Source organism: Enhydra lutris, unplaced genomic scaffold (genome assembly GCF_002288905.1).
Source record: "Enhydra lutris kenyoni isolate GAN:26980312 unplaced genomic scaffold, ASM228890v2 scaffoldscaffold12, whole genome shotgun sequence".
NCBI classification, from domain to species: Eukaryota; Metazoa; Chordata; class Mammalia; order Carnivora; family Mustelidae; genus Enhydra; species Enhydra lutris.
The window spans coordinates 40,367,011-40,391,100 of NW_019154096.1; the positions used below are offsets into that span (position 1 = coordinate 40,367,011).

Consider the following 24,090-nt stretch of genomic DNA (forward strand, 5'->3'; position numbering starts at 1 on the left):
TGTGGTCAAGACACAGGAAACAAACAACCCCAAAGAAGGCTGGCTTCCAGGACCCAAACACAATGCCACTAACCCAACAGCAGCCAACCTGGGCAGGACACCTCCTGCACCATCCCCAGTGCAGGGCCAGGATAGGACCTGGGACACCTGATGTGCAGGCCCTACTCCCTGATGGGAGCCTCTTTGTCCTCCACCCCCTAAAGCCCCAGCAGTGTTGTTGCACTGGCCAGCCAGGCAAGGAGGGAAGAATGCAGTCTTGCTGGCTTCTGCTGCTGCCGTGACCGGGTGCCACTGGGTGACAACGTCCTTTATCAGCTAAGGACCCAGAGCACCTGCCAGATGTTCACTGTCCCAAATGTCCACCACTTGGGCCCACTCGGGGGTCTATAGTTGCTATTTTATCTAACTTTTCATGCACTCGTGGACCTATCCTCTGTCTGTGCCCAGCACATTCTAGGCAGTGGAAGTATGTACCCCAGCAGTAGTGGTCAAGGTCCCAGCAGAAGCAGCAGCCTGCAGACAGGACCCAGAAGGAAAGGCAGTGCCCCACCTCACACCCATTCGGATGGCTACCATTAAAAAAATAAAAAACGAAGAAACACGTAAAATAACAAGTGCCAGCAGGGATGTGGAGAGATGAACCCCGTGCACTACTGGTGGGAATAAAAATGATACAACCACCGTGAAAAACAGGATGGCGTTTCCCAGAGAAATTTAAAGTGGAATTATCATATGATCCAGCAAGTCCTCCTCTAGGTATATGCCCAAAAGAACTGAACACAGCAGGATCTTGAACAGATATTTGTAGACCCCTGTTCATATAAGAGCGTTAGTCACAGTAGCCAAAAGTGGAAGCAGCCTAACAGAAGCAGCCTTCTGTTCATTGACAGAAAAATGGATAAACAAAATGTATATTTTTTTATATAAACATACAGTGGACTATTATTCAGTCTTAAATAGGAAAGAAACTGGATGGAAGTGGATGATCCTTGAAGACATCATGCTAAGTGAACCAGCCAGTCACAAAAAGACATACGCTGTGTGATTCCACTCATATGAGGGACCTAGAATAATCCAATTCATAGAGACAGAAAGTAGACAGTGGCTGCCTGGGCCTGGGGTTGGCAGGGGGCGGGAGGAGTGGAGCTGATACCTGATGGGTACAAATTTTCCGTCTGGGATGCTGTAAGAGTTCTGGAGATGGATGGCAGCCACGGTTGCACCAATATGAATACACTTAACGCTCCTGAACTGTACACTTACAAGGTTCAGCTGGTAAATTTTATTTCATTTCCATTTCACCACAATTAAAAAAAAAAGAAAGAAAGAAAGAAAGAAATGAAATGAAGGGACCGTAACGGGAGTATAAGCATTAGGGAGACCCTTGCAAGGGGAGCCACTCAGGAAGAGTGGGAGCCATCCTGCCCACAGTCCCAGGGGACAAGGGGAGCAGTGAGAGCCCAAGCCCAGGGGAGGGGCCGTCCTTAGAGAGGACTGCAGCATTGCCAAGACCCCACACCACACCAGGGGCAGGGGTGGGGGAGAAATGCCAGGGAATCTGGCTCCTCCCCGCATATCCCACTGGTCACACCCAAGGGCAAGTCAGAGAGTTCAGGACCCCCAGGCGCTGCAGGCTCTGGGGGACTGTGCTCTCTTGAGGTGGCTCTGGGATGAGCTCAAGCAGCAGACAGACAGCCTTGTAGCTCCTGAGCTCATGGCTCTTAACAGTCTCGTGATGGAATAGGCAACAAAGAAGTCACCTTAATTTTAGAGTATGCTCCATACCACAAAGAAAATAAACCAAACACAGTGAGAGAAAGCAGGGAGGGGACACCCCCTGAAATGTCAGGGAAGACCTCTCTGCAAAAATGGCACATCAGAACCTTAAACCCTGTATCAGGCAACGTTCTCCAGCGTGCCAGAGCCAGCAGGATGTGTAGATACAGAAAGAGACTGATCTTAAAGAACTGGCTCATGCAGTTATGGGGGCTGGCACGTCTGACATCTGCCGAGCAGACTGCACACCAGAGGGACCTAGGGCAGAATTCTCCCTTCCTCTGGGGAGCTCAGTCTCTGAGATTTGGCCCATCCACATTATGGGGGGGGGTGCAATCTGCTTTACTCAAAGCCCGTTGATTTGAATGTTAATCACATCTACAAAATACTTTCATAGCCACAGCTAGGTGTGTTTGAGCAAACACTGGCCACTAGGGCCCAGCCAGGCTGACACATAAAATCAACCGTCACGGACACCATTACCCATCTGGACCAGCATGCTGTTCTCACATGGAGCCACTAAATTGGATATCCCATTCATACCCCGCACGTGTTTCTTTTGCAGAGAAAAAAAAAATCCCACTTTGCAATTGCATCTGGTCAATAGGAAGTTCTAGTTTTGTGGGAAGAGGACTGCTGTTCCAGAATCGTCCCACGGAGGCACCCACTGGCTGACCAGGGACAGCCCTCCCAGCTGGCAGATAATGCAGGGTAATAAGAAGTGCACAGACGGGTTCAGCGACTCCTCGAGCATCGGCAGCGTGCTGGACGATGCCGACAGGGAGGTTAGCAGCCTCACAGACCGGGCCTTCCGGAGCTTGTGCATCTCAGAGGACACATCCTTCAACGACTCTGACCTGACCCTGTCCCCGGACATCACCCGCCAGGTGCTGGGGACTTTTCACCAGGGAACAGTAAGCCACACCCACAGGAAAAGCAGCATCTGGAGCCAGTTACCGTCGCAAGGCACCGAGCATGCGGGCTGGGCGGCCACGTTCCAACAGCTACCCAAGTACGTTCAAGGGGAGGAGAAGTACCCCAAGAGCAGCCCCCCACTGACACCAGCCCAGAGGAGACTGGAAGTGCCCCTTTCCGGCCTGAGGAGCAGCAGCAAGCCGGCTTCGAAAGTGTCATCACTAATTAAATCTTTTGACAGGACTGAGAGCCAACGTTGTGACAGCAGGCCTCCGACCAGTAAGCCCCCAGCTCTCAAAAATCCCCCTAAATTTGCTCCTCTTCCAGAAAGTGGTGTCAACTTCTGCTTCGATTCTGCATTTCTGACCGTCAGGAGGGTGCCTGCTGAAGTCTCTAGCGCCCATCAGATTAGCCACCAGTCTGGAAGGAAGCACGGAGAGCAGGAGTCCCCTAAGAATCCCGAAATGGCCTGTCATGGCTCCAGCAGCTTCCTCCCAACACCCGATAACGCAGCCAGCTCGTTTGAGTCCAAGTTCCCATCCCCGCCCCACAAGCCAGCCCAGGGTGAGCCCGGAAGAGGTAAGGAGTGGCCCCGCAAGGGAACCTTTCTTCATAGTGAAAACAGTGCTTTTGAGTCATGGAACGCCCACCAACCGAGGCTGCCCGAGAGAAAGGAGGTCGCTGACCCTGTCCCAGAAAGCAAAACTCCCAAGCATTACGAGGATGCACCCATGTTAAGAGAGCCCCCTGCCCCTGAACACAGAGTCTCCCCCTGCCAAGCCCGGGCCAGCTGCAGCCAGGAGGAGAAGAGGTTGGCAGCAGCGGCTCTCACCACGTCTGGACCCTGGGGAGCTAGGGATCCAGGAGCCCAGGCATTCGCTGTGGAGGGAAAAGCTTCAAGCTCACAGCCTGACCCTCAGATGAAGCCGACCCAGGCCCCATGGAGGAAACCAAAGCCTGGCAAAGGAAGGAAAGAAAGTCTACCAGATGCTTCGGAAGAGAAGAAGCAGGCCACCAGAAGGGGCCCAGCCTTGTATACAAAACACAATCCCCAGGATCAATTTCCAGAAAACGAGGCTCTTGACCTGCCCATGGACCCCAACGAGCATTATAGTCCTCCTTTTAACATCAGTAAGCTTCTGACACCCGTCATCCCCACCAAGCATGTCCTGGAGCCATCCGACAGCCAGCCGGTGGAGATGACCCCATCACCCCCAGGACAGCTGAATGGGTACCAAGAAAAGGAGCCCAGTGAAGGTCAGTCTAGGGACAGCTACAGATCCAAAGCCCCCAGCCTGCTGTTCAACCTCAAGGACGTGCGGAAGCGTGTGAAGAGCACGTACAGCCCCTCACCACTCCTGAAGGGCCTTGAGGAGAAAACCAGAGGCAAGCAAGAACCCGTGAGCAATGGCGTCCTCCTTCCCAATGGGCTGGAGGAGAGCCCTTCAAATGAGCTTCCTAAGGAGAGACCAGCTGATGGCTCTTCTGGGTCGCACATGAGTACCCAGAAGGACTCTGACGCTGACCCCGGTGCACCCTCTTCAGAGACCTGTCTAACTCTTAGCTCACCCCCAGCTACCACCCAAGCCCCTTTCTGCATCAACGGGGAGGGAGCTAACAGAAACAGCTACGAGAAAGACGATGGAGACCCAGAGATGGGTATCATCAGGTCGGGCAAGAATCCAGACGCCGGCAAACCCTGCCCCAGGAAGCGTCTGTCCCTGAGGCTTTGCAGCAGAGAGCCTGAGGCAGGGAAGGCTGCAGAGAAACCTAAGACCCCCAGCCTTGAGAAGGGGTTCCTGAGATCCGTGTCTCAAGAGACAGAACCTGAGAGAGACGCAGGACTGCAGAATTCCAACTTGAACCAGAAATTCTCCCCAGGGCCCCTCTCTCCCGAAGAAGAAGATGTGTTTTACAGTGACACCCAATCAGATTTCATGCCAGGCTGCAAAAGTAAGGCCAAGTTCAGCACCAGCTCTTCAGACCAGTCCTTTGCCTCATTTGAGGATCAGCAGAAAACGTGGTTCACCGAGAGCCAGCAGGAAGACAGGAGGAATGACGGAAGTGCAGGAGACAGTCGGAAGGACGAGAAGGAGAAAGCGATGGGGAGCGATGAGCTCCAGCACGGTGCCCTGAGTAATGCGCCCGCGTGTGTGCAGGAGCACAGCAAGGGGGAATCATTGCAAGGAGAAGGGGAAGGTTTGTCTGGATGTAGACCCAGGGGAGCATCGGGAGAGGAGGCTAACTTCAGAGGTACTTGGATGGGGGGAAGTAAGGATACAGCCAAAGAATTTACCCCCTCGCCATCTTCCACTTCAAACAAGCACATACTGTTTGCGATTAAAGACAACACCCTCAGGGCCACCCCTGTGATAAAACCCATCATGCTGCCCCTCCTGAGGACCATGTCATCAGAGGACTCACTGGGTGGCAGCCACAAAGAGGATGACTTGCCAAAGCCAGGCTGGGGAGAAGAGGCTGGTCTTGGTGGCTCTGAGAGCAAGGAAATGGCCAACATCCCAACCCCCGCTAGCATGCAGGACACACACTCGAAGCACACAGCCTGGGAGGGCACGGAGCACCATGGGCGAGTGCCCAGCATGGCCCAGATGGAGATTTCCCAGCCAGTCCCAACCAGAATTGGCCCATCTCCTCCACTCATGGGAGAGGGTGAAGGGCTGAAGCCACCCCCAGAGGATGCACGTCACCTTGTGGCAAACAAAGGCAAGAACAGTTCCACGGACCAGGGGAAGCTGGATGCTCCAAGGGGTATCCCCACCATCGCTTTGCCCCAAGGCGAGGCAGAAGACCAGCAACCCCCACAGCAGCTGGGAATGTGTTGGGAAGAACACACACAAGACTTCAAAAGTCACTTATTGTCTACACCCAGAGCAGGGCCCCCAGGGAGAAGACTGGTGCCCGGGGAGATGGCTGTTTCTCCTAATGCCAGCTCCCTGGATGAGAGCAACGCGTGCTCTCCTGCCGCCAGCAGCATCTGGGATGATGCTTCCCAGGCCCCCACTGAGCCGGGCCCGCTGCCAGGGCTGTCTCCTCACCCTAGTCCCTGGGCCGGCCTCTACCCGGCCAGGGTCGCCCGGCGGGAGGACCTGACACACGCCCTCACGTGGGAGGCTGGCTCGGACCCCCAACTTGAGCCATCCGCGGAAGACCTCAGGACCCTTTCTCCAAGAGGTTCAGTGCTGGACATGGCCAGCAGCTCTGCAGGCCTCCCTGAGAAACAAGAGCCCCCTGCTCCACTCGAGAGGGCGGTCGGCAAGCCACCGGCGGTCCCACCCAAAACAGAGAAGGCCCTGCGGCGGGCAAAAAAGCTGGCAAGCAAGAGGAGAAAGACCGACCAACTGCAAGAGAAGCATGGTGAACCCGATGAAGAAAAGCCCCTCCTGGAGGACTGGGAGCGCAGGCCACCATCGCCTGGAGAGAGGCCCCGACCCAGGTTCCCCGAGGTCCGTTCCGTCCCCCCTCCCACCCACCGCCACTCAGTGTCTGCCTTCTCAGAGCCACTCAGGAGGCAGCCTGGGGGGTCCCAGTCCCTTATGCCTCTGGTCCCTTACCCTGCCACCCAGAAGGTCCTCCAAGACCCCCAATCTGGAGAGTACTTTGTCTTCGACCTGCCACTCCAGGTGAAAATCAAGACCTTCTATGACCCAGAGACAGGCAAATATGTCAAGGTCCCCATCCCATCCTCTGAGGGGGGTTCCCCTGAGCCGCCCTCACCAAACACACCTGCTTCTCCCTACATGCTGTATCCCCACTTCCGGGCCCTGCCATTGATGCCGCTGCGCTGCTCCTCTCAGCTCTCCGCCCCCACCTTCTTCAGGCAGGGCCCACACACCCCCGAGGTGGCCGGCCCGGGGTCCCAGAGGGCCCGTGAGGCTGGCATGCCAATGGCACCTCCCCGGCGCTCAGGGGAGGAGGGGGGAGATGCTCCGCGCCTGGGCATCATCTCCACCAATGACCTAGAGGACTTCGCCACAGAAGGCATTTCTTGAGAATTACAGCAGAATAACTCCCCCTCAAATAAACCCAGAAGAACTTATTTCCCCTTTCCCCCAAATGATCAGTCACTTATACACACACACACACACACACACACACACACACACACACACACAGACATCAACATGTACTTAGCCATGTGGGATCCCTAAAGTCTCAAAGGAAATGGGGATTGAGAAAACCCCACCTGAGGGGCTTCCTGGGGCTCTCCTCCCTGGGAGCGTGCTGTTTGCATAACCCTTCCTGGATCCTGGATCTGCTCCCCTTCCCCCTTTCTTATCCCCTCCCTTCCTCCCTGTCCTCCTCTGGCCATGCCATGGGAGTGAGTCCCGCCTGGTTCCTAATGGCCACTCTGCTCAGGCACCCCACCTACTTCTTCTCAAGGGCCAACTCCTGCAGTGAGCCTATTCCCAAGCCCCCAGAAATGCTGCACTGCACTGAGCCCAGCCTGCTGGGCAAGCAGACCACCCGGCACAGCCCCTCCAGGTCCAGCATGGCACAGAGAAGCACCTCCACCCTCGCTCCCATGCTCTAACCATTTCCAGCTCACTTCAGGCAGAAATGGCTAAGGACTGCCCCAAGGCAACTCTGCAGAAATGCTGATTTGGATAGAATGGGTTTTCTTTACTGAGGAAGATTTCCTCTGAAGGCTATTTTCTGATAAAGAAAAGGCTACCTTTTAAAAAGTGAAACAAGCTTGCAGATGTGGTTCTGTCCTGGACAGGTCTTCCATCAGTGGGCAGTGGCGGGTCTCCACGGGTGAGTAAAGGGCTTTGTGCTGTCCAGGCCTTCCATCACCACCGGCCACACAGGGGCATCACTCTGAACGGAGTAACCTCGACACCTGCTGCTGTCCTGGCACTCCTCCTAGAGCCTTCGGCACTGTCCCTGCCTTGGCGGATTGGGGCTCTCCATTCACATCAGGGGACAAAGAGGACGGAGACCCAAGCTCACCATCGTGGCTAGCCCAGAGAACTGAGTCAGGTCCCAGGGGTCCCAATTTCATGACTGTTAACCTATGCCCCGTGCTCAAAGGGAAATTGTATTTTCCCAACTCCCAGGCCTTCGGGGATGTGGAGGGAATGTCTAATTCAGGTCAAGGGAGCAAAATGCAATAACCATCTCTGCACCTCTAAGAACAGAGGAGTCCATGAGCACATGCACACTGTGGGCAACTGTGCTAGGAAGGAAAGCAGGCTGCTTTCAAGGGCTTCCACCCAGGGCACCCACTGAAGCGACTTAATTCTTGTGCTATGGGAAAGACGGGGGCAAACACATCTCCCTCCTTGTTTGGAAAGGGCAGCTGTCGCAGCAGCTGCTGGGACTGTGCTGCCCACATGCCCAGGGACCCCACAAACTGCATCAGCCTTGTTCTTTTGGCGAAGATGCTATTTCCAGGCTGGAAAGATGGGAAGGCACAGAACTCACCAAGTCCCAGACTCGCACCCATATGAGGGCTCTATCTTAGTCTTGGTCATGATTTAGATTCAGGATTGTCTACCTATTCGTTTGCCCAACAAGCACAGCCTCACCTTAATTTCTTTAGGACAATACTCCACAAATCCTCTGGCTGGACACCGTGGTGAGACAACCAGACAAAGAGCCAGGAACACAGGCCAGCAACCATTCTAAGAGTCCAGTTCCCACGAGTCACGCATTAGGCTGCCAGTGGGAAGAATGATCTGTGATCTTGGCTCTCCCACCATGGCTAAGCAGCTTCTCACCTTGCTTTCATCTTACTAAAGATGAAGCGAAACAGTTAGGAGAACCAGATAGGAAAAGGGATAGCTCATTTAAAATTCTCAGGGCCCAGGAAAAGATTTGCCTAACAAAAATAGAAACCCTCTGTTAAATGAAATAATAATAATAGTAATAATAACGATGTCCCCACAAAGAAAAATATACTTTCCTTAAGGGGAGCTTATATATCAGAAGCAGTCATCTTCTGTCTTAGAAACAATATACGCTGAACTATTGATCGAGCTAAAAGCATCAAGGTAGATATTTGGAGATCAAGGTCAACTTCTTTGTGAATGCACAAAAGAAAGAGGGCGGCTGGTAGCACGCAGCTTGCACCCAGAGAGCAGGGATTCCTCGGACACCTGGCTCCCCAGCAGGTCAGCCTGAAGGAAGGCCCCCATCAGTTACAGCAAGGTGCCTGTGCTCCTAGGAAGCAGAAAATGCTTCAAGGGGACAAAACCAATGAAGACTAACTTACCTGCAAATAATGTTCTCCTCTTTCCTTCCTCCCTTCCTCCCTCTTTTCCTCTCTCTTTTCCTCTCTTCCTCCTTTTCTCTCCTTTTCCCTATCTCTTTCTGTTTTCCTCTGTTCCTCCTATTACAAACATTTTCAGAGTTCCCGCTCTGCGCTGGGCACCTCACTGGGTACTAAAGATATGCCATGATAATTAGATCTGGTCTCCACACCCAAAGAATTAAAATCTAACAGAGAAGAAAAACAATTATAGTCCCATGTGGTAAGTAATTTAATAGCATTATCTAAGGAGCACCTGACTCAGCCCGGGAAGAAAAGGGGCTTCCTACAGGAGACGGCACCTAAGCTGAGTTAGGAAACACCAAGTAGTACATCAGCTTATGAAGAAACCAGAAATTCCCCAGCTTTAATCTAGCTATCAAACAAAGATGACGTTTGTGAAATACTAATAGATTGGTCTTACCACATCAAAGTATAATGGCTTAACTAATTTTTAATTACCATTTTTAATCAGCACCAGAATGAAACCAGTGTAGCCTCAAAGGATAGACCTTTATTGATATGTCCCTTCAGCTTCTGAATTAATATTTCACTCCTCCAAGTTACCCCCCCCACCGAAAAAAAAACATTATTTCTACTGTTGCGTTTAATAGGACAGTGGTGAGAACTGTGAAAACATATTATTTGTGGAAATTGTGGGTCAAAGCCATGCCTGTATCTTCTATTGAGTGCACTAGCCCTTCTATGAGTTATGGCCCTTCTAAGTGTTTCCTGGGGAAAGTACATTAATGTACCTCAAGGGTACAATCAAAGGTCCTGGTGCTACTTGGTGGAAAGTGACCAAGAGCTCATGGCAATCCACATGCTATGTACCAGCCTGGGAACCGGGAGGTCTGAGACTGGCCTCCACCCTCACAGCAAACCTCTGAGAGGTATCCTCGTTCGCAAAGGCACTGAGATGTTAAGTAACTTCTCACAGTCACACAGTCACTGAGTGAAAGGGCCATGCCAAGAGCTCAGGCAGCTCTCACTCTCACTCAGCCGACACCCTCAATGCCACCCTCATGCTTCTTGAAATGTGGTCAATGGATCAGCCTCCACATCACCAGGGAGCTTGTTAGAAACCTAGATCTCTCATTCATTCACATGTGCAGTAAACTTGGAGAAGTGCTGAGAGCCTCTGGCCTGGAAGGGAGAAGATTCCAGGAGCCAAACCCACAGGAAGAGAGGCTTACATGTGGGGCTGGGAGAGAGGCAGGGAGGCTGAGTCACACCCACTACGAGAAGGACGTGCCTAATTACTTCCCAGCTGTGTCCACCTGGCTAATGCAGCCTGGGGAGCACGAAGCTTCCCATTACTGGAAATGCCCTAGAAACTAGTGACCCCTTTTCTTTCTTCTTTTTTTTTTTTAAAGATTTTATTTATTTATTTATTTGACAGAGAGAGAGATCACAAGTAGGCAGAGAGAGAGGGGGAAGCAGGTTCCTTGCTGAGCAGAGAGCCCGATGTGGGCCTCGATCCCAGGACTCTGAGATCATGACCTGAGTCGAAGGCAGAGGCTTAACCCATTGAGCCACCCAGGCGCCCTAGTGACCCCTTTTCTAAGACAGGGATGGATTCAACGTGTCCTAACTACATCTCTGAGACCCCAGGCTGCACATGAGGTCCTGTATGACAATGCTGTGGGTCCAAAGTCTAAATGGGCAGGGCCACAGGAGTGAAATATATGAATGAAACATTTGCAATTGAAAGCGGAGCTGGAGGCAAAACCCAAATTGTATGCAGGTGGAAAGCATTTGGGTCCAGATAACAATGTGACGTTAGGCGCAATTGTCTTATGTGAGCCTTCTATATTATTCAGATATAAAGTCCAAGGTAAGCAGAGAGGGCTCCAGACCGTGTCTCCAGAGCCTGTCACCACTTGCTTATGTGTCCTTAGTGTCACCCCAGCAGGACATCTGAGCAGATGGCTCCACCTTTGAGTGGGACTCTGTGTAGACCCAGAACTGCAGCTGATTCTGGAGGATTCTCTCCCTTACCCGCTGGCTCTCAGACAGGAAGCCCACGCCTGCCTGGGCTTGGCCATCACCTGCACTCTTGGTAACAGGACAGCCCTGGCTCCACTTCCCGTTTACCTCATCAGCCTCCGCAAGTGTGGGAAAAGGGCAGCTGTAAATGGAAAAGATTCCCAGAGAACTCGGGGACACCCAGATGCATCAATACCATCCTAAGCAAGTTCCCATTTAAATGGCCCAGCACTGGCTGGGCCCCGAGTTCCCACCAGCAGAGTCACTTCAGTAGAGGGAAATGAGGAGGAAGGGCCCATCTGGGTTTGCCCATGGGCAGGCACTCCTTCTCCAGGTGGGAAGCTGTGGACAAACAAAGGCATAGCCAGGTTCTAGAACAGTCCAGCACAGCCACCAGACCTGCCAGAGCCAGGCCCAGGCGTTCCCTGAAACTCTGAAAGGAGCCCATGGATTTCCTCAGAAGAGAGGAACTAGGGCTCCCTTCCAAGGGGGCAGAGCCAGTGCTCCCAACACACAAGAAGATAATGGGGGATTAAGGAGCTATGCGCATCATCATCACCAAGCAAAGCCAGTCTTGGCTGTGTTCATCATTCATCCAAATGCAGTTTTGTTTTTAAGTCCTCTCACTGTCCTAGCACTGTTCTCCAGCTCAGCTTATTCTGGGCACTGCCACGCTGACACCATTTTCCAGGTCCTTCCATGCCATCAATTCTCCTCCTGGGTCCCAGCCCTGACCTCCATCTCTCAGTTCCATCCTTCCCAAGCTCAGAAGTGTGCCTTGCTTTGTTTAGAGCCCTCTCATCCCCCTTCATCATAATGCATTGAGTGACATTGTGAGTGTCTGCCATCCTATCTTCTATGGTCAGTCCTATGTTTTCCTCTGAATTTGGAAAATTTGAGGCTGATGTGCTCTTCTTTCACATTTACAAACTCTAGATGACATGGTCAGTCCCACTTGGCATTCCTGTGCTTTCAGCAGCCCATTCTTCCCTGCTGATTAAGATGGAAACTGCCAGCAAGCCAGGTCAAGAACTGACCAAGTGGTCTGCTTCTAGCAGGAATTCTCAGCCAACACTACCATAGTGGGACCCATCCCTGCTCTTCCTTGCACCGGTCGCCTATTGCATACCTGTGTGAGGAGTATGTGGAGGGCTGATCCACTGCTCCAGGCAATGTGATTTCAATGGCTTCCCCATCAGTTCTGACACACACACGTTTACCATATCTCTTCTGCCAAGTTTGCTGACTTCCCAGAAGGTGGATACCTTCTGATGGAAACCTTTGGACCCATGTTCAACATCACTATTCATAAAGAAAATGCAAATCAAAACTACAAAGATATATCACAACACAGCCATTAGGATGGCTAGTATTTAAAAAAAGAAAGAAAGAAAGAAAAAGGATAACAAGTGTTGGCAAGGACGTGGAGAACCCTTGCTCACTGCTTGTAGGAATAGAAAATGGCGCGGCCACTGTAAAAAACAGTATGGCAGTTACTCAAAAAGCTAAACATAGAATTACCATAGGGGCTAGAAATTCCATGCCTGGGTAGATACACAAAAGAACTGAAAACAGAAACTCAAGCAGATATTTGCACGCCCCTTTTCATAGCAGCATTATTCATAAAATAGCCAAAAGTTAGAAGCAACCCAAATGTCATCAACAGATGAATGGACAAACCAAATGTCATCTATCCATACAATGGAATATTATTCAGCCTTAAAAAGGAAGCAAATTCAGACACAGGCTGCAAGGGTGAACCTTGAGGACACTATGCTGTGTGCAATAAACCAGTCACAGAGGGACAAATATTGTGTGATTCCACTTTTATGAGGTGCCCAAGTAGTCAAATTCACAGAGACAGAAAGTAAAATGGCAGTTGCCAGAGCCGGGGCAGGGAGGATGGGGAGTTGATGTTTCATGGCTGCAGAGTTCCAGCTGGGGAAGATCAGAAAAGTCTGGAGGTGGCTGGTGGTGAATGTACTTACATGTACACTTGAGGATGGTTAAAATGGCCAGTTTTATAGTGTGTATATTTTGTCACTATTTAAAGAAAACAGAAACGTAAAGCCTTCGACCAACACAAACAGCCCATTCATGTCAAGGCCTCAGAGAAGCACTGGAGTTCAAAGGAAACAGTGTCTCTCCTGGGGAACAAGAACAGACTGGGCTCCATCTTCTCCTGGAGACAAAGGCGCAGGAGCCAGAGGAAGGCAGGTTCTGGGCCAAATCGAGAAGGGGTGGGGGCCCGCTCAGACCCACACTCTGGTGATGGCAAAGCAGCTATACCTGACTCCAGAGAGAAACATGGAGGAAGGAACAATTCTCCTTTCAAGCTAGCTCCTCTGCTTCCGGCCTTCCCAGCTCAGCACCACAATGCCTGAGCCACAGTCCCCATTCCCACTGCTCCCAGTCTCTTGTCCCCAATTCAATCAGACCCCGAACCTGTGGATTCTATCTCCAGACATCAGTCAATATGCATCCTTCATCTGCACCCCACCCCCCCCCTTACCCTGACTGCTGTTAGAGCCCCCCCCATTGCTCCCACCCCTCGTATGATCCCCTTCCACTCTCCCCACAGGGAATCCAAAGCCCTGAATAATGCCGCACCCTGATCCAGAATGTTCTAGCACTTCCTGCTCACCTTAGCAGAGTCTGCTCCAGAGGAAGAAAATGCATGGCTGCCACATACTGGGACCTCCGTTCTCAGTGGTCTCATCACCTGCCTCCTTGGACTCCAGTCATCCTAGGCTTCTCTGAGTTGACCAAATGGCCCATTTCCAGCCCTTTGCGTATTCTCTGACCCCTCCACAGGAGGTGGAGGAGGTCAGGTCTGCGTCTCCTTGCCCATTAGCCTGTGCCCAACAGGATAGAGTTGGTGTGCAATGAATGCCAAGGCCAGGTCAAAAAACGCCATGCCACATTCCCCAGTCCCCTGAAACATGCAGTCCTCAAGTCTCCAGCACCCATGGAGCAGTCCACATCCCCTGGCTCACTCTGCTGTAAGGAAGCCAACGCTGACCATACGGAGATGGTCCAGAGAGGCCCTGAGGCTATATGGAGAGAGAGGGAGAGACCCTGGCCCTCTTGTTCCAGCTCCTGCCTTATCCGCCTGAGCCCCAACCACCTCACCAAGATGTTTCCAGATTCCTGACCCATAAAATCATGAGAGATAATGAACTAACTGCTGTTATTTTAAGCTACTAAGCTTCAGAGTGGTTTGTGACCCAGCAAGAAATGACGGGAACTCTCTCTTTCTGCCAGCCTCCATTCCCTGTCCACTCTCACCGTGTCCCTGCCAGCCTCCTCTTGTCTAACTCCTGTGTGCCCTAAGTCTCCCCAGATTAGCCTGTGTCCTCTTGGAGGCCGTTCCCAATGCCCTTGCTCTTGACCATGCACCTCATTCTCTCCATCTGCAGGCCCAGGTGCTTCCCCCATCACATGCACAGACTGTAACTGTCTATTTAACTGTCTTCCTCACATATCCAATGGTTGGTTCTGGAGGTAGGAATCTCGCCTATCCACATCATCACTGCATCCCCAGTGCCTAGCATGGTGTGAGGTCCAAGGTAGGCAACGGGTAAATATCTTAGAACTCAGCAGGATTCTCCTTTTATTTTGTTTTAATATTTTATTTACTTAAGTAATCTCTACACCCAGTGTGGGGCTTGAACTCGAGACCCTGAGATGAAGAGTCACATGCTCCTCCAACTGAGCCAGCCAGGCAAGCCACCCCAGGGATTCTTACTTTATACTGGAAGAGTGGAATCGAATAAGAAGGAACTTTTGGGAAAACAACCCATGCCATTTTTATCTTTTTTCCTGACTTTCCCACCTAGTTGTTGACACCATGTAGATGAGTCAACCCAATCCCAAACCAGAGCAGTCACTCTGCTCTCCTGACCCTGTATGAGGGGCAAGCCTGGCAGGCTGTGGCCCCACAGATGGGGTCTCAGTGACCTGAGGTCCAAGAACAGATGTCCCACAATGGACCCCAAGAGTCAGCGTTCACATTTAACTAATGTTCTTTGATGAGAAATTCACACCTGCCAACAAAAGGAGGCCAAGGCTTGCCCCGTGCTCACAACAACATCCAAAACCCAAATTAGAAACCAACTCTTATTTGGTTTGGTGATGATGAAATGAGGAGGACATTAAACAAATTGCATTACGTGAAAGCAGTGAGTGGACCTGAACTCTGTGTTTACTGCCACGGGAAGACTCCGCGGCAGACCCTGGTCTTCTGAAGTCTTTCACATCGTTTGGCTGCCAAGTGGGAAGGCCAGGCTGGTTTAGATGGAGTTTAACTCTTAAGTCCCCCAAGGAAAATCAAGGTTGCCTTCCTTCAGGACAAGGAGGGTAAATTCAGCTGGTTGTCCTCTTCTTAATTCCCCTCAATCCAATGAAATCGTCTAGTTTCAGTTCCATAGAGGGAGCAATAAATATTATGACAGGGAAAAAAATGGCTCTAAAAGTTAAATAGCATCATGACGTAAGGTGCCCACACATCCAGTTTAACTCTGTCACTAGGATTTGAATATAATCAAGCATGGAAAAGCTCTAGAAAGTCCTAGAGGAGACAATGCTAGATATCTTCATGTCTCAATTTCTCTATGAGGTTTTGAAACAGGGTGACTCCGAAGTTTCTTGGGAAGTCCAATCAGCCACTAAGATATCCCTAAAAGTTTCAACAGCTTCTTTGGAGTGTGTTTTTGAGGGTTCAAGAAGTTAAAATTAGAAGACCCCAACTAAGACCATGAGTTAAAGGACCCCCGAGAACACCATCTTCCCAGAGCACATTATCCTGCTGACAGGGCTGGCCCACCCAGCCTGGGGAAAGACCTTTCCCTGTCCTGTGCACTGCAGAGCAGGGAGGGAGGGGGCAGGGCAGAAGCTGCCAGAAGCTGGAGGAAGGAAGAGAGAAGCCATATGCTATTCCCTCCCCAAATGCCCATAACATACTTGAATCTAATCTGAATCCTCCAAGCTTTGGCAGAAGATGCTAAGGAAAAGGGTTCTTCTAAGTAAATCTAAGCCCCCTTGTTGCTAGCCTGGGAGGAGATTTGCAAGGTCCAAAATGACCCTCCTTGCACCTTTCTTCTCACCCACCTTCCCTGCCACCTGAGGAGGGACTCCAGCAAACCTGAAGAGATGTGTCCTCCAAGGTGAGGTCCATAGGCCCATCCAATCTGACTGTTTTTTTTTAAAGATTTTATTTATTTATTCCACAGAGAGAGATCACAAGTAGACAGAGAGACAGGCAGAGAAAGAGGGGGAAGCAGGGTCCCTGCTGAGCAGAGAGCCCAATGCGGGGCTCAATCCCAGGACCCTGGGATCATGACCTAAGCCGAAGGCAAAGGCTTTAACCCACCGAGCCACCCAAGTGCCCCCAATTTGACCATTTTTATTTAAACCAAGAATCTTTGGAATTTTTCATAGAAACTTGGTATTAACAGAAATCTGCCTAAAAAACTATTTTATCATATTCCACGAGTGAGCTCCTGAGTTTACCAAACATTGAAATCTGCCACTATCCCTACTAAAGTGCGTGTTGTGAAATCATGCCTCTTCTGCCTCCCCTCTGGATAGCAGGGTTTCCTCTACAACAAGTAGCAGTTTTTAGACATGGGACAGCAGGCAGCAGAGGACCGCAATCCTGAAGAGAAGGGAAACAGGTAAGGTGAGCCGCAAGATTTCACCAGCCTATTGTCTAGAGACAATTTCCAGGCTTGCAGTTCAGGGAGAGGAAACCCAAACAGAGCCCAGCAGGGTGGATTTGTGGATACACAGATTAGAGTTTCAAGAGTTCAAGAATATCAGAATTTTCAGGGCAGATTTCACGGGGGGGAGGCTGTCCAGAAAGAAAGTTCTGGAAATCTGCAAAAGGGAACCCCTTGAGTCTTCTGTATATAAATATACATATGTTTGAGGGGAAACCACCAAAGCCAGCACAGAATCACTAGAAATGCATAGATGGCACAATTCCCAGAGCTCATGCAAAGTCAAGAATAGTTTATCTCCCACTAATTAGAAGAGAAATGCCTCCTGTGCACAGGGCATTAGGTAGAATCTTCAGGGGAGCATCAGCTTAGTAATGGAGATAAACACATCTTAGAATAAAGACTCACCAGATCTGCCCTCTGGAAGGTGGGCGCCTGGGTGGCTCAGTCAGTTAAGCAGCTGACTCTTGATTTTGGCTCAGGTCATGATCTTAGGTCCTGGGATGGAGCCCAGCATTGGGCTCCACACTCAGCAGGGAGTCTACTTGAAGATTCTCTCTCCTTCTCCCTTGGCCCCTCCTGCTGTGCTCTCACTTTCTCACTCTCTCTCTCTCTTTCTCTCTCTCTCTCAAGCATGCTCTCTCTCTCTAAAATAAATAAATAAATCTTAAAAAAGAAAAAGCTAGAAGGCAGGCCTCTAAAGCCACAGTGTCCAATATGATAGCCACCAGCCAAAAATGACTGTTCAGTAGCCATATAGAAAGTGTGTTAAGAGCCACATGTGAGTAGCGCCTACCCTTTTGAAGAACACAAATTACAGAACACTTCCTCATCAAAGTAAATTCTAAAGAATCCAACGGATTCCAAGTAACTTAACTGTTTACCAGATACAACCCAACTCTATTTAAAGGAATGCAACAAAATCCAGGCAGCCGACAATATAAAAATCAAAATGTCTACTATCCAATCAAATATTACTGGGCATGCAAAAAAACAAAAACAAAAACAAAAAACAGGAAGATATGGTTCGTAACAGGGGTGTGGGAAGCATCATTCTATAGAAACAGACTCTGAAATGAAAGGACTAATGGATGAGCAGACAAGGGCACTAAGCAGCTATTCTAAATTTTATATATATATATATAAATATATATATATATATAAATATATATATATATATATATAGACAGCCCCCCCCCAAGTACTCTGCCTTGAAAATTCTGATATTCTTGACCTCTTGAAACTCTAATCTCCATATCCACAAAGCCACTCTGCTGGGCTCTGTTTGAGTTTCTGCTCCCTGAACTGTAAGACTGGAAATTGCCTCTAGACAAGCCTCTAGACAATAGACACACACACACACACACACACACACACACACATATTCCAGAATGCAGAGGAAAACATAAGCATAATGAGGGGAGAGAGATGTAAGATATAAAAAATAATCCAATGGAACTTCTGGAGTTGAAAAATACAACAGCTTAAGTGAAAAATATACTGGATGAGATTAAAAGCAGATAATACAATCAGAAGAAAATATTAGTGAACTAAAAGATATAGCAATGGAAACTATGCCAAATAAGCCACAGGAAAAACTTCTAAAAATTAACAGAGCATCAGCAACTTGTGGAACAATATCAAGAGGTTTGCTTACATTTATCTCAAGTTTTTTTTAAAAGAGAAGAGGGAAGACAAACACTGAAGGAATAATAATAGCCTTTTTCCAAATCTGGAAAGATCCAAGAACTTCATCAAGCCCCAAGCAAAATAAATCTAAAGAAAACCATGCCAATTAATGTTTTTTTTATTTTAATTCCAGTTAGTTAACATACAGTGTTATATTAGTTCCAGGCATACAATAGTAATTCAGGGAATCCATACATTTCCCCCAAAGCTCATCACAAGTACATTCCTTAATCCCCATCACCTATTTCACCCATCACCCCTCTGATAACCATCAGTTTGTCCCCTACAGTTATGAGTCTGTTTCCTGGTTTATCCCTCTCTTTGTTTCCTTTGTTCCTTTGTTTTGTTACTTAAATTCCATGTAGGAGTGAAATCATATGGTATTTGTCTTTCTCTGACTTATTTCACTCGGCAATATATTCTCTAGCTCCACCCATGGTGAGATTTCATTTTTCTTCTGGCTGAGTAATATTCCGTTATATACACCATATCTTCTTCAGCCATTCGTCAGTCAATGGACAGTTGGGCTGCTTCCATAGTTTGGCTATTGTAAATAATGTTGCTATAAACATAGGGGTTCATGTATCCCTTTGATCTAATGTTCTTGTTTTTTGGGGGGTAAATTCCCAGCAGGCCAATTGCTGGATCATAGGGTAGCTCTATCTTTAGCTTTCTGAGGAAACCCCATACTGTTTTCCACAGTCATGCCAACCAATGTTAAAGAGAAAAATTTTTAAACAGCTGTGCAATGGGGCGTCTGGGTGGCTCAGTCAGTTAAGCACCTGCCTTCAGCTCAGGTCATGGTCCCAGGGTCCTGGGATTGAGCCCCACATTGGGCTCCTTGCTCAGCGGGAGACCTGCTTCTCCCTCTCCCTCTGCCTATCACTCCCCCTGCTTGCTCTCTCTCCCTCTGTGTCAAATAAATAAAATCTTTAAAAAATAAAATAAAATAAAAATAAACAGCTGTGCAAGAAAAAGACACGTTATGTTGAAAATATCAAGGCCTTTTGATCACAAACTTCACTAGAAACTAAGAAAGCAAGAAGACAGTGGAGCAACATCTTCCAACTCTCAACAAAAATACTCTGCCCAACTTGGAATTCCAACTTGGAATCTGCCCAGCAGAAATATCTTTTGAAAGGGAAGGCTGAATAAAGGCTTTCAGTGAAGAAGCTGAGAGAACTCATCCCTGGGAAGTCCGTGCCTCAAGAGATATTTTTTAAAACCAAGATCTTTAGGGAAATGGTGCCAGGAAGGAAAGGAAAGAAAAAAGGAGCCAGATGGACATCTAGGAATCTGGGTTTACACTAAAGAATTATAAGCCCTATAACTGATTAATATGTGGGTAAATTTAAAAGACTTTTGTCTTATATTTAATATATTTAAGGGGAACTTGGGTGGCTCCATCAGTTAGTTTAAGTGGCCAACTCTTCATTCTGGCTCAGGTCATGAACTCAGGGTCCTGAGATCAGACTCCCCACTGAGTGCAGGGCTCTGTGCTCAGTGGGGAGTCTGTTTGAGATTCTCTCTCCCCCTCTGCTCCTCCCTTCACTTGTGCTTGCTCACTCTCTCTTTCAAATAAATAAATAAAATCTTTTTTTGAAAAAGATAACTGTTTAAAGCAAAAATAATGTCAGTGATGTGTGGAGTGCACAGCATAAGCAGAAGTAAAATACATGTCCACAATAACACAAAGAGTGAAAGAAGGTAAAAGGAAGAATGTTGTTGTCACGTTCTTATGTTATAGAAGAAGCAGGATAATCATTTTTTGAGAGAGAGAGAGAAAGAGAGAGAGCACCCATGAGCAGAAGGAAGGCAGAGGGAGAGGGAGAACCTTAGGCTCAGGTCATGATCTCCAGGTCCTGGGATCAAGCCCCTTGTCGGGCTCCCAGCTCAGCAGGGAGTCTGCTTCTCCCTCTTGTTCTGCCTCTCCCCTGTTTGCGCTCTCTCTGTCTCTCTCTCTCTCTCTCTCTCTCAAATGAATAAACAAAATCTTAACAAACAAAAAAAAAAAAAAAAAGAGGGAAAAATGAAACAAGATGGGACCGGGGAGGGAGACAAACCATAAGAGATTCCTAATCTCAGGAAACAAACAGAGGGTTGCGGGAGTGGAGGAGGGTGGGAAGGATAGGGTGGTTGGGTGATGGACACTGGGGAGGGTATGTGCTATGATGAGTGCTGTGAATTGTATAAGACTGATGATTCACAGACCTGTACCCCTGAAACAAATAACACATTGTATGTTAATAAAAATTTAAAAAGAGTCAGATGCTTAACCAACTGAGCCACCCAGGCGCCCCGGAATAACCTTATTATTATGAATTAAAGATTGAATTGCAAGGCTTCAAGCAGCCAATAAAAAATAAAATGAGAAGAGTTAATAAGCCAATAGAAGAGTAAAATGAATAAATATTGTATGGCAAGAAGCATGAATAAACTTAAGTTACACATAGAAACACAGATGACTTACTGATTTAATGTTCACAGGAATAAAATCAAGTGGCAGAAGAATAAAAAATGAAAAAAGAAAACTGGAATGGCCATATTCATCTTAATCAAAGTAGATTTTAGAATAAGGAATAAATAGGGATCTTTCATAGTAATAAAGGGGCCAATTAATCAAGAAGACATAACAATCCCAAATGTGTATGCCTCTAATAAAAGAACTCTAAGTAAATGAAGCAAATTAAAGTCACAGTGAAATAGCATGACCTACCCACCAGATTGGCAGAAGAAGAAATCCCAGGCGTTGGCTAGGACACAGAGCAATGGGAATTCTCATGTGCAGCTTGTGAGAAGACAAATCCTTACAAACACGGTATTAGTTATCTGTTGATGTGTAACAAAACACCACAAGACTTAGTGGCTTAAAACAACAAACGTTTATTTTCTCACTGAGATCATGGGTCACAAATGCAGGAGTTAAGTCATGGCTTAGTGGCATTTCTCTCATGAAATTGAGCAAGATGTCCGTTAGGGCTACACTCCGCTGACCTTCCTCAGTCAAGGAGTCTAAGAGAAGGTAGAGGCCCCAACCCCTGACCTCAGAGGGAACCCCTGAAGACTTTCCATAAAAGCATGTCAGGGTAGCCAAACACTACCTACCCCCAACCCATAGAGACACATCAAAGGCATTACTGAGAAGAGTCCCCTTCCCAACCCATGAAGAGCTCAGGCAGGGCCAGGAATCAGGCTGCCTGGATTCACATCCCCACAGGACTACTTATTCAGTGACTGAGCAGGTCACTCTGACCCTCAGTATCTTCATCTATAGGATGGAGATCATTCTAATCCCAGCCTCATAAAATGGTAGTAAGGATTAGGTGAGTTAGTACATATAAAGCACTTAGCCCGTTGGCCAGCCCCTACTACGTTCTCACCCTTCCAGTTCCCTCTGTCACAACCCCTCACTGCTCAGCAGAGGCCCCGCAGTCTGGGGGTGGCCTGGCAGCAAAGCATCCCCCTGTGATCCTGGCTGGGCCGACCAGGCTGGGCCAGGAACTAGCACCCCTTCCTGGATGCTGAGGTCATTTGTTGACTGGCTTCCTCCCATCAAGCAGGCATGAAAAAGCTGTGAGAGGAAAATCTCCAGGAGTGCAGGGCCGCACAGCACCAGAGGGACCGCTCCCGATTCTGCTGCGGCTGCAGTTCGAGCCTTGCACATGCAGGAACAGCTCAAGTTTAATAAAGGATAATTCCTAGACTGCAAGACTGAAGGGGAATTGGATTCAGATGACAAAGCGAATGCAGCTTAATTGGAACAAAGTTACTCCCTCCTTCCCTGCGCCAACCCCAAGACCAGAATCAGAGAAGCCGGCATGGCAGGGGTGGCCACGACCTCCCAGTGCGGCCTTGCTCCCAACACAGAACCGTGGATGCTGCGGGATCTGCCATCCGGCCAGAGCTCTTCTCCTGAGATTGTGTCCTGGCCTCGAGCTCAGGCCCCAGGCAGAGAACTTCCTTAAGCTCCCTGTGAGAAGCAGTCACTGAGGAAGTAGACCGGTGCTGTATCCAAAGCTCCTCGCATAGGCCCTGGACTTTGCGGTGGCTGGTGTGAGAAAAGCCAGATGCCAGGAGGATTCAGTCTCCCACCAAACCCCATCCCCCTACCAGGGCTCCTCAGCCCTTGATGTCACTCTCTGACTTTGTCTCCTTCCACTCCTCCATCCTCCCCAGCAACAGTGACCTCTTGCTGCTCCTCTAATGCTGCAGCCCCAGGGCCTTTGCACTAGCTACACTGGCAATGTCCTTTGCTATGAATGTTCTTCCTCAGAAGGTCATCTGGCTTCTTCATTCCCTTCCCTCAAGGCTTTACCTTCTGGATCAGACCTACTCTGATTACCCTGCTGACCGCCAAAATCTACCCAGTGCCCACCCCATGCCAGGGCCCCTCCCTTATTGCTCTTTGTTACTTTTTCCTCATGTGTCTCATCTGCTAACATACCATGAACTTTAGGTTTAAATCGTGTTTATTATTTATTGTCTCTTTCCCCTCTCTGATAATATAAGCCACAGAACAGGGATCTCTATTTTGTTCTCGAGTGTTTCCAAAGCACCTAGAACATAGCAGATGTGTGGATGTACACAGATGGGAATACGTGTTGAAGAGAGAAGGGAGGGAGGGAAGAAGAAAGGAATAGAGACGAGGGAAAGGCGGAATATCTGCGACTGGGTTAGAGACACATCTCTAGGAGGCAGCATGGAGGAGGTGGCTGGTCAGTACCAGAGCAGCAGGAGAAATCCTGGGGAGCAGGTGTTAAAGCGCTAAGCTCTGGCCAGCCACCCCTTCTTACCTTGAGGAGCGGGGCTCACTCTTTAAGAGCCTGAATGAGCCCCTTACATGTAAGTTCTTATTCTCTCCATTGTGATGAAGAAAAATCTAAGGTCCAAACCTCTCAGTGCATGCATGGAGTGGAGCTGGGATCCAAATGCCAGACTGGTCCAGCTCTGAGGCCAGAGCCACTCCATCAACACTGTGGATCTGCAAGGAAGAGCCCAGCCATGTTGGGCCAGCTGCACCAGCGCCAGAAGCGACGGGGAGGAACCCGGAAAGGCATCCGGATGCCCTCTGGGGAACCAGCCTTGGCAAGGTCAGTGCACTGCCCAGCAGTGGGAACCCCCTCCCCTTTCCCCGCAAGCAGACATAACTACATTCACCCACAGAAATGTGCTTCTCCCCACAGACTTCTCCCTTTCAAGCTACTTCATACCTGCAGCTCTCCCCCTCCTCCAGAAAAGCAGAAGAGGTTCGCTTCATAACTCATTCAGCTCTCAGAAATCCAATGGGGAATGAGGGCATCGGGAAAGATGCATCATGCCCAGGCAGATCATGCCAGGGAGGAGAATCCCACCTCGGACCCCGGCTTTGAGTCCTGCGGGTTTTGGGCCATGCCTGGAGGCATGGCTGTCATCAAGGGCACCGCACCAGAAGGTCAGCTTCGCTCAAAGTTAAAAAGCGTGCTCCCTGGGACGTGGGATGGTCAGACAGCAATTGTGGGTGAGAGGCAACAAGGAATCTCACACTGTGTGTTGGGACACCAGCAAATGACCCACAATCCTGGTCTGCGACAGGGATATCTCCCCAGCTTGGAAAGTCTCCTAAGAATGTGATGTTACAAGATGGTGCTGGGAGAAGGGGAGGGAAGTTAGCCCAGGGGTGTTATGACTCTAGGTTCTCCTAAATGGAGGCAGGGATAGATACAAGCCTCCTCGTTCCAGATTGATCCCATT

The 24,090-nt window shown here is 49.2% G+C and overlaps 1 protein-coding gene across 1 annotated transcript; it reads left to right on the forward strand.

Annotated features, from left to right (window-relative positions):
• The first annotated feature begins 2,480 nt into the window (after positions 1-2,480).
• On the forward strand, positions 2,481-6,812 carry LOC111145375 (chromosome unknown C10orf71 homolog). The gene has a single exon (XM_022500243.1). It carries the CDS (start codon positions 2,481-2,483, stop codon positions 6,699-6,701), a length of 4,221 nt encoding a protein of 1,406 aa, XP_022355951.1. The 3' UTR covers positions 6,702-6,812.
• Positions 6,813-24,090: the final 17,278 nt, after the last annotated feature.

Coding starts and splice junctions, on each gene's coding strand:
- LOC111145375 (XM_022500243.1), top strand. CDS start 2,481: ATGCAGGGTAATAAGAAGTGCACAGACGGGTTCAGCGACTCCTCGAGC.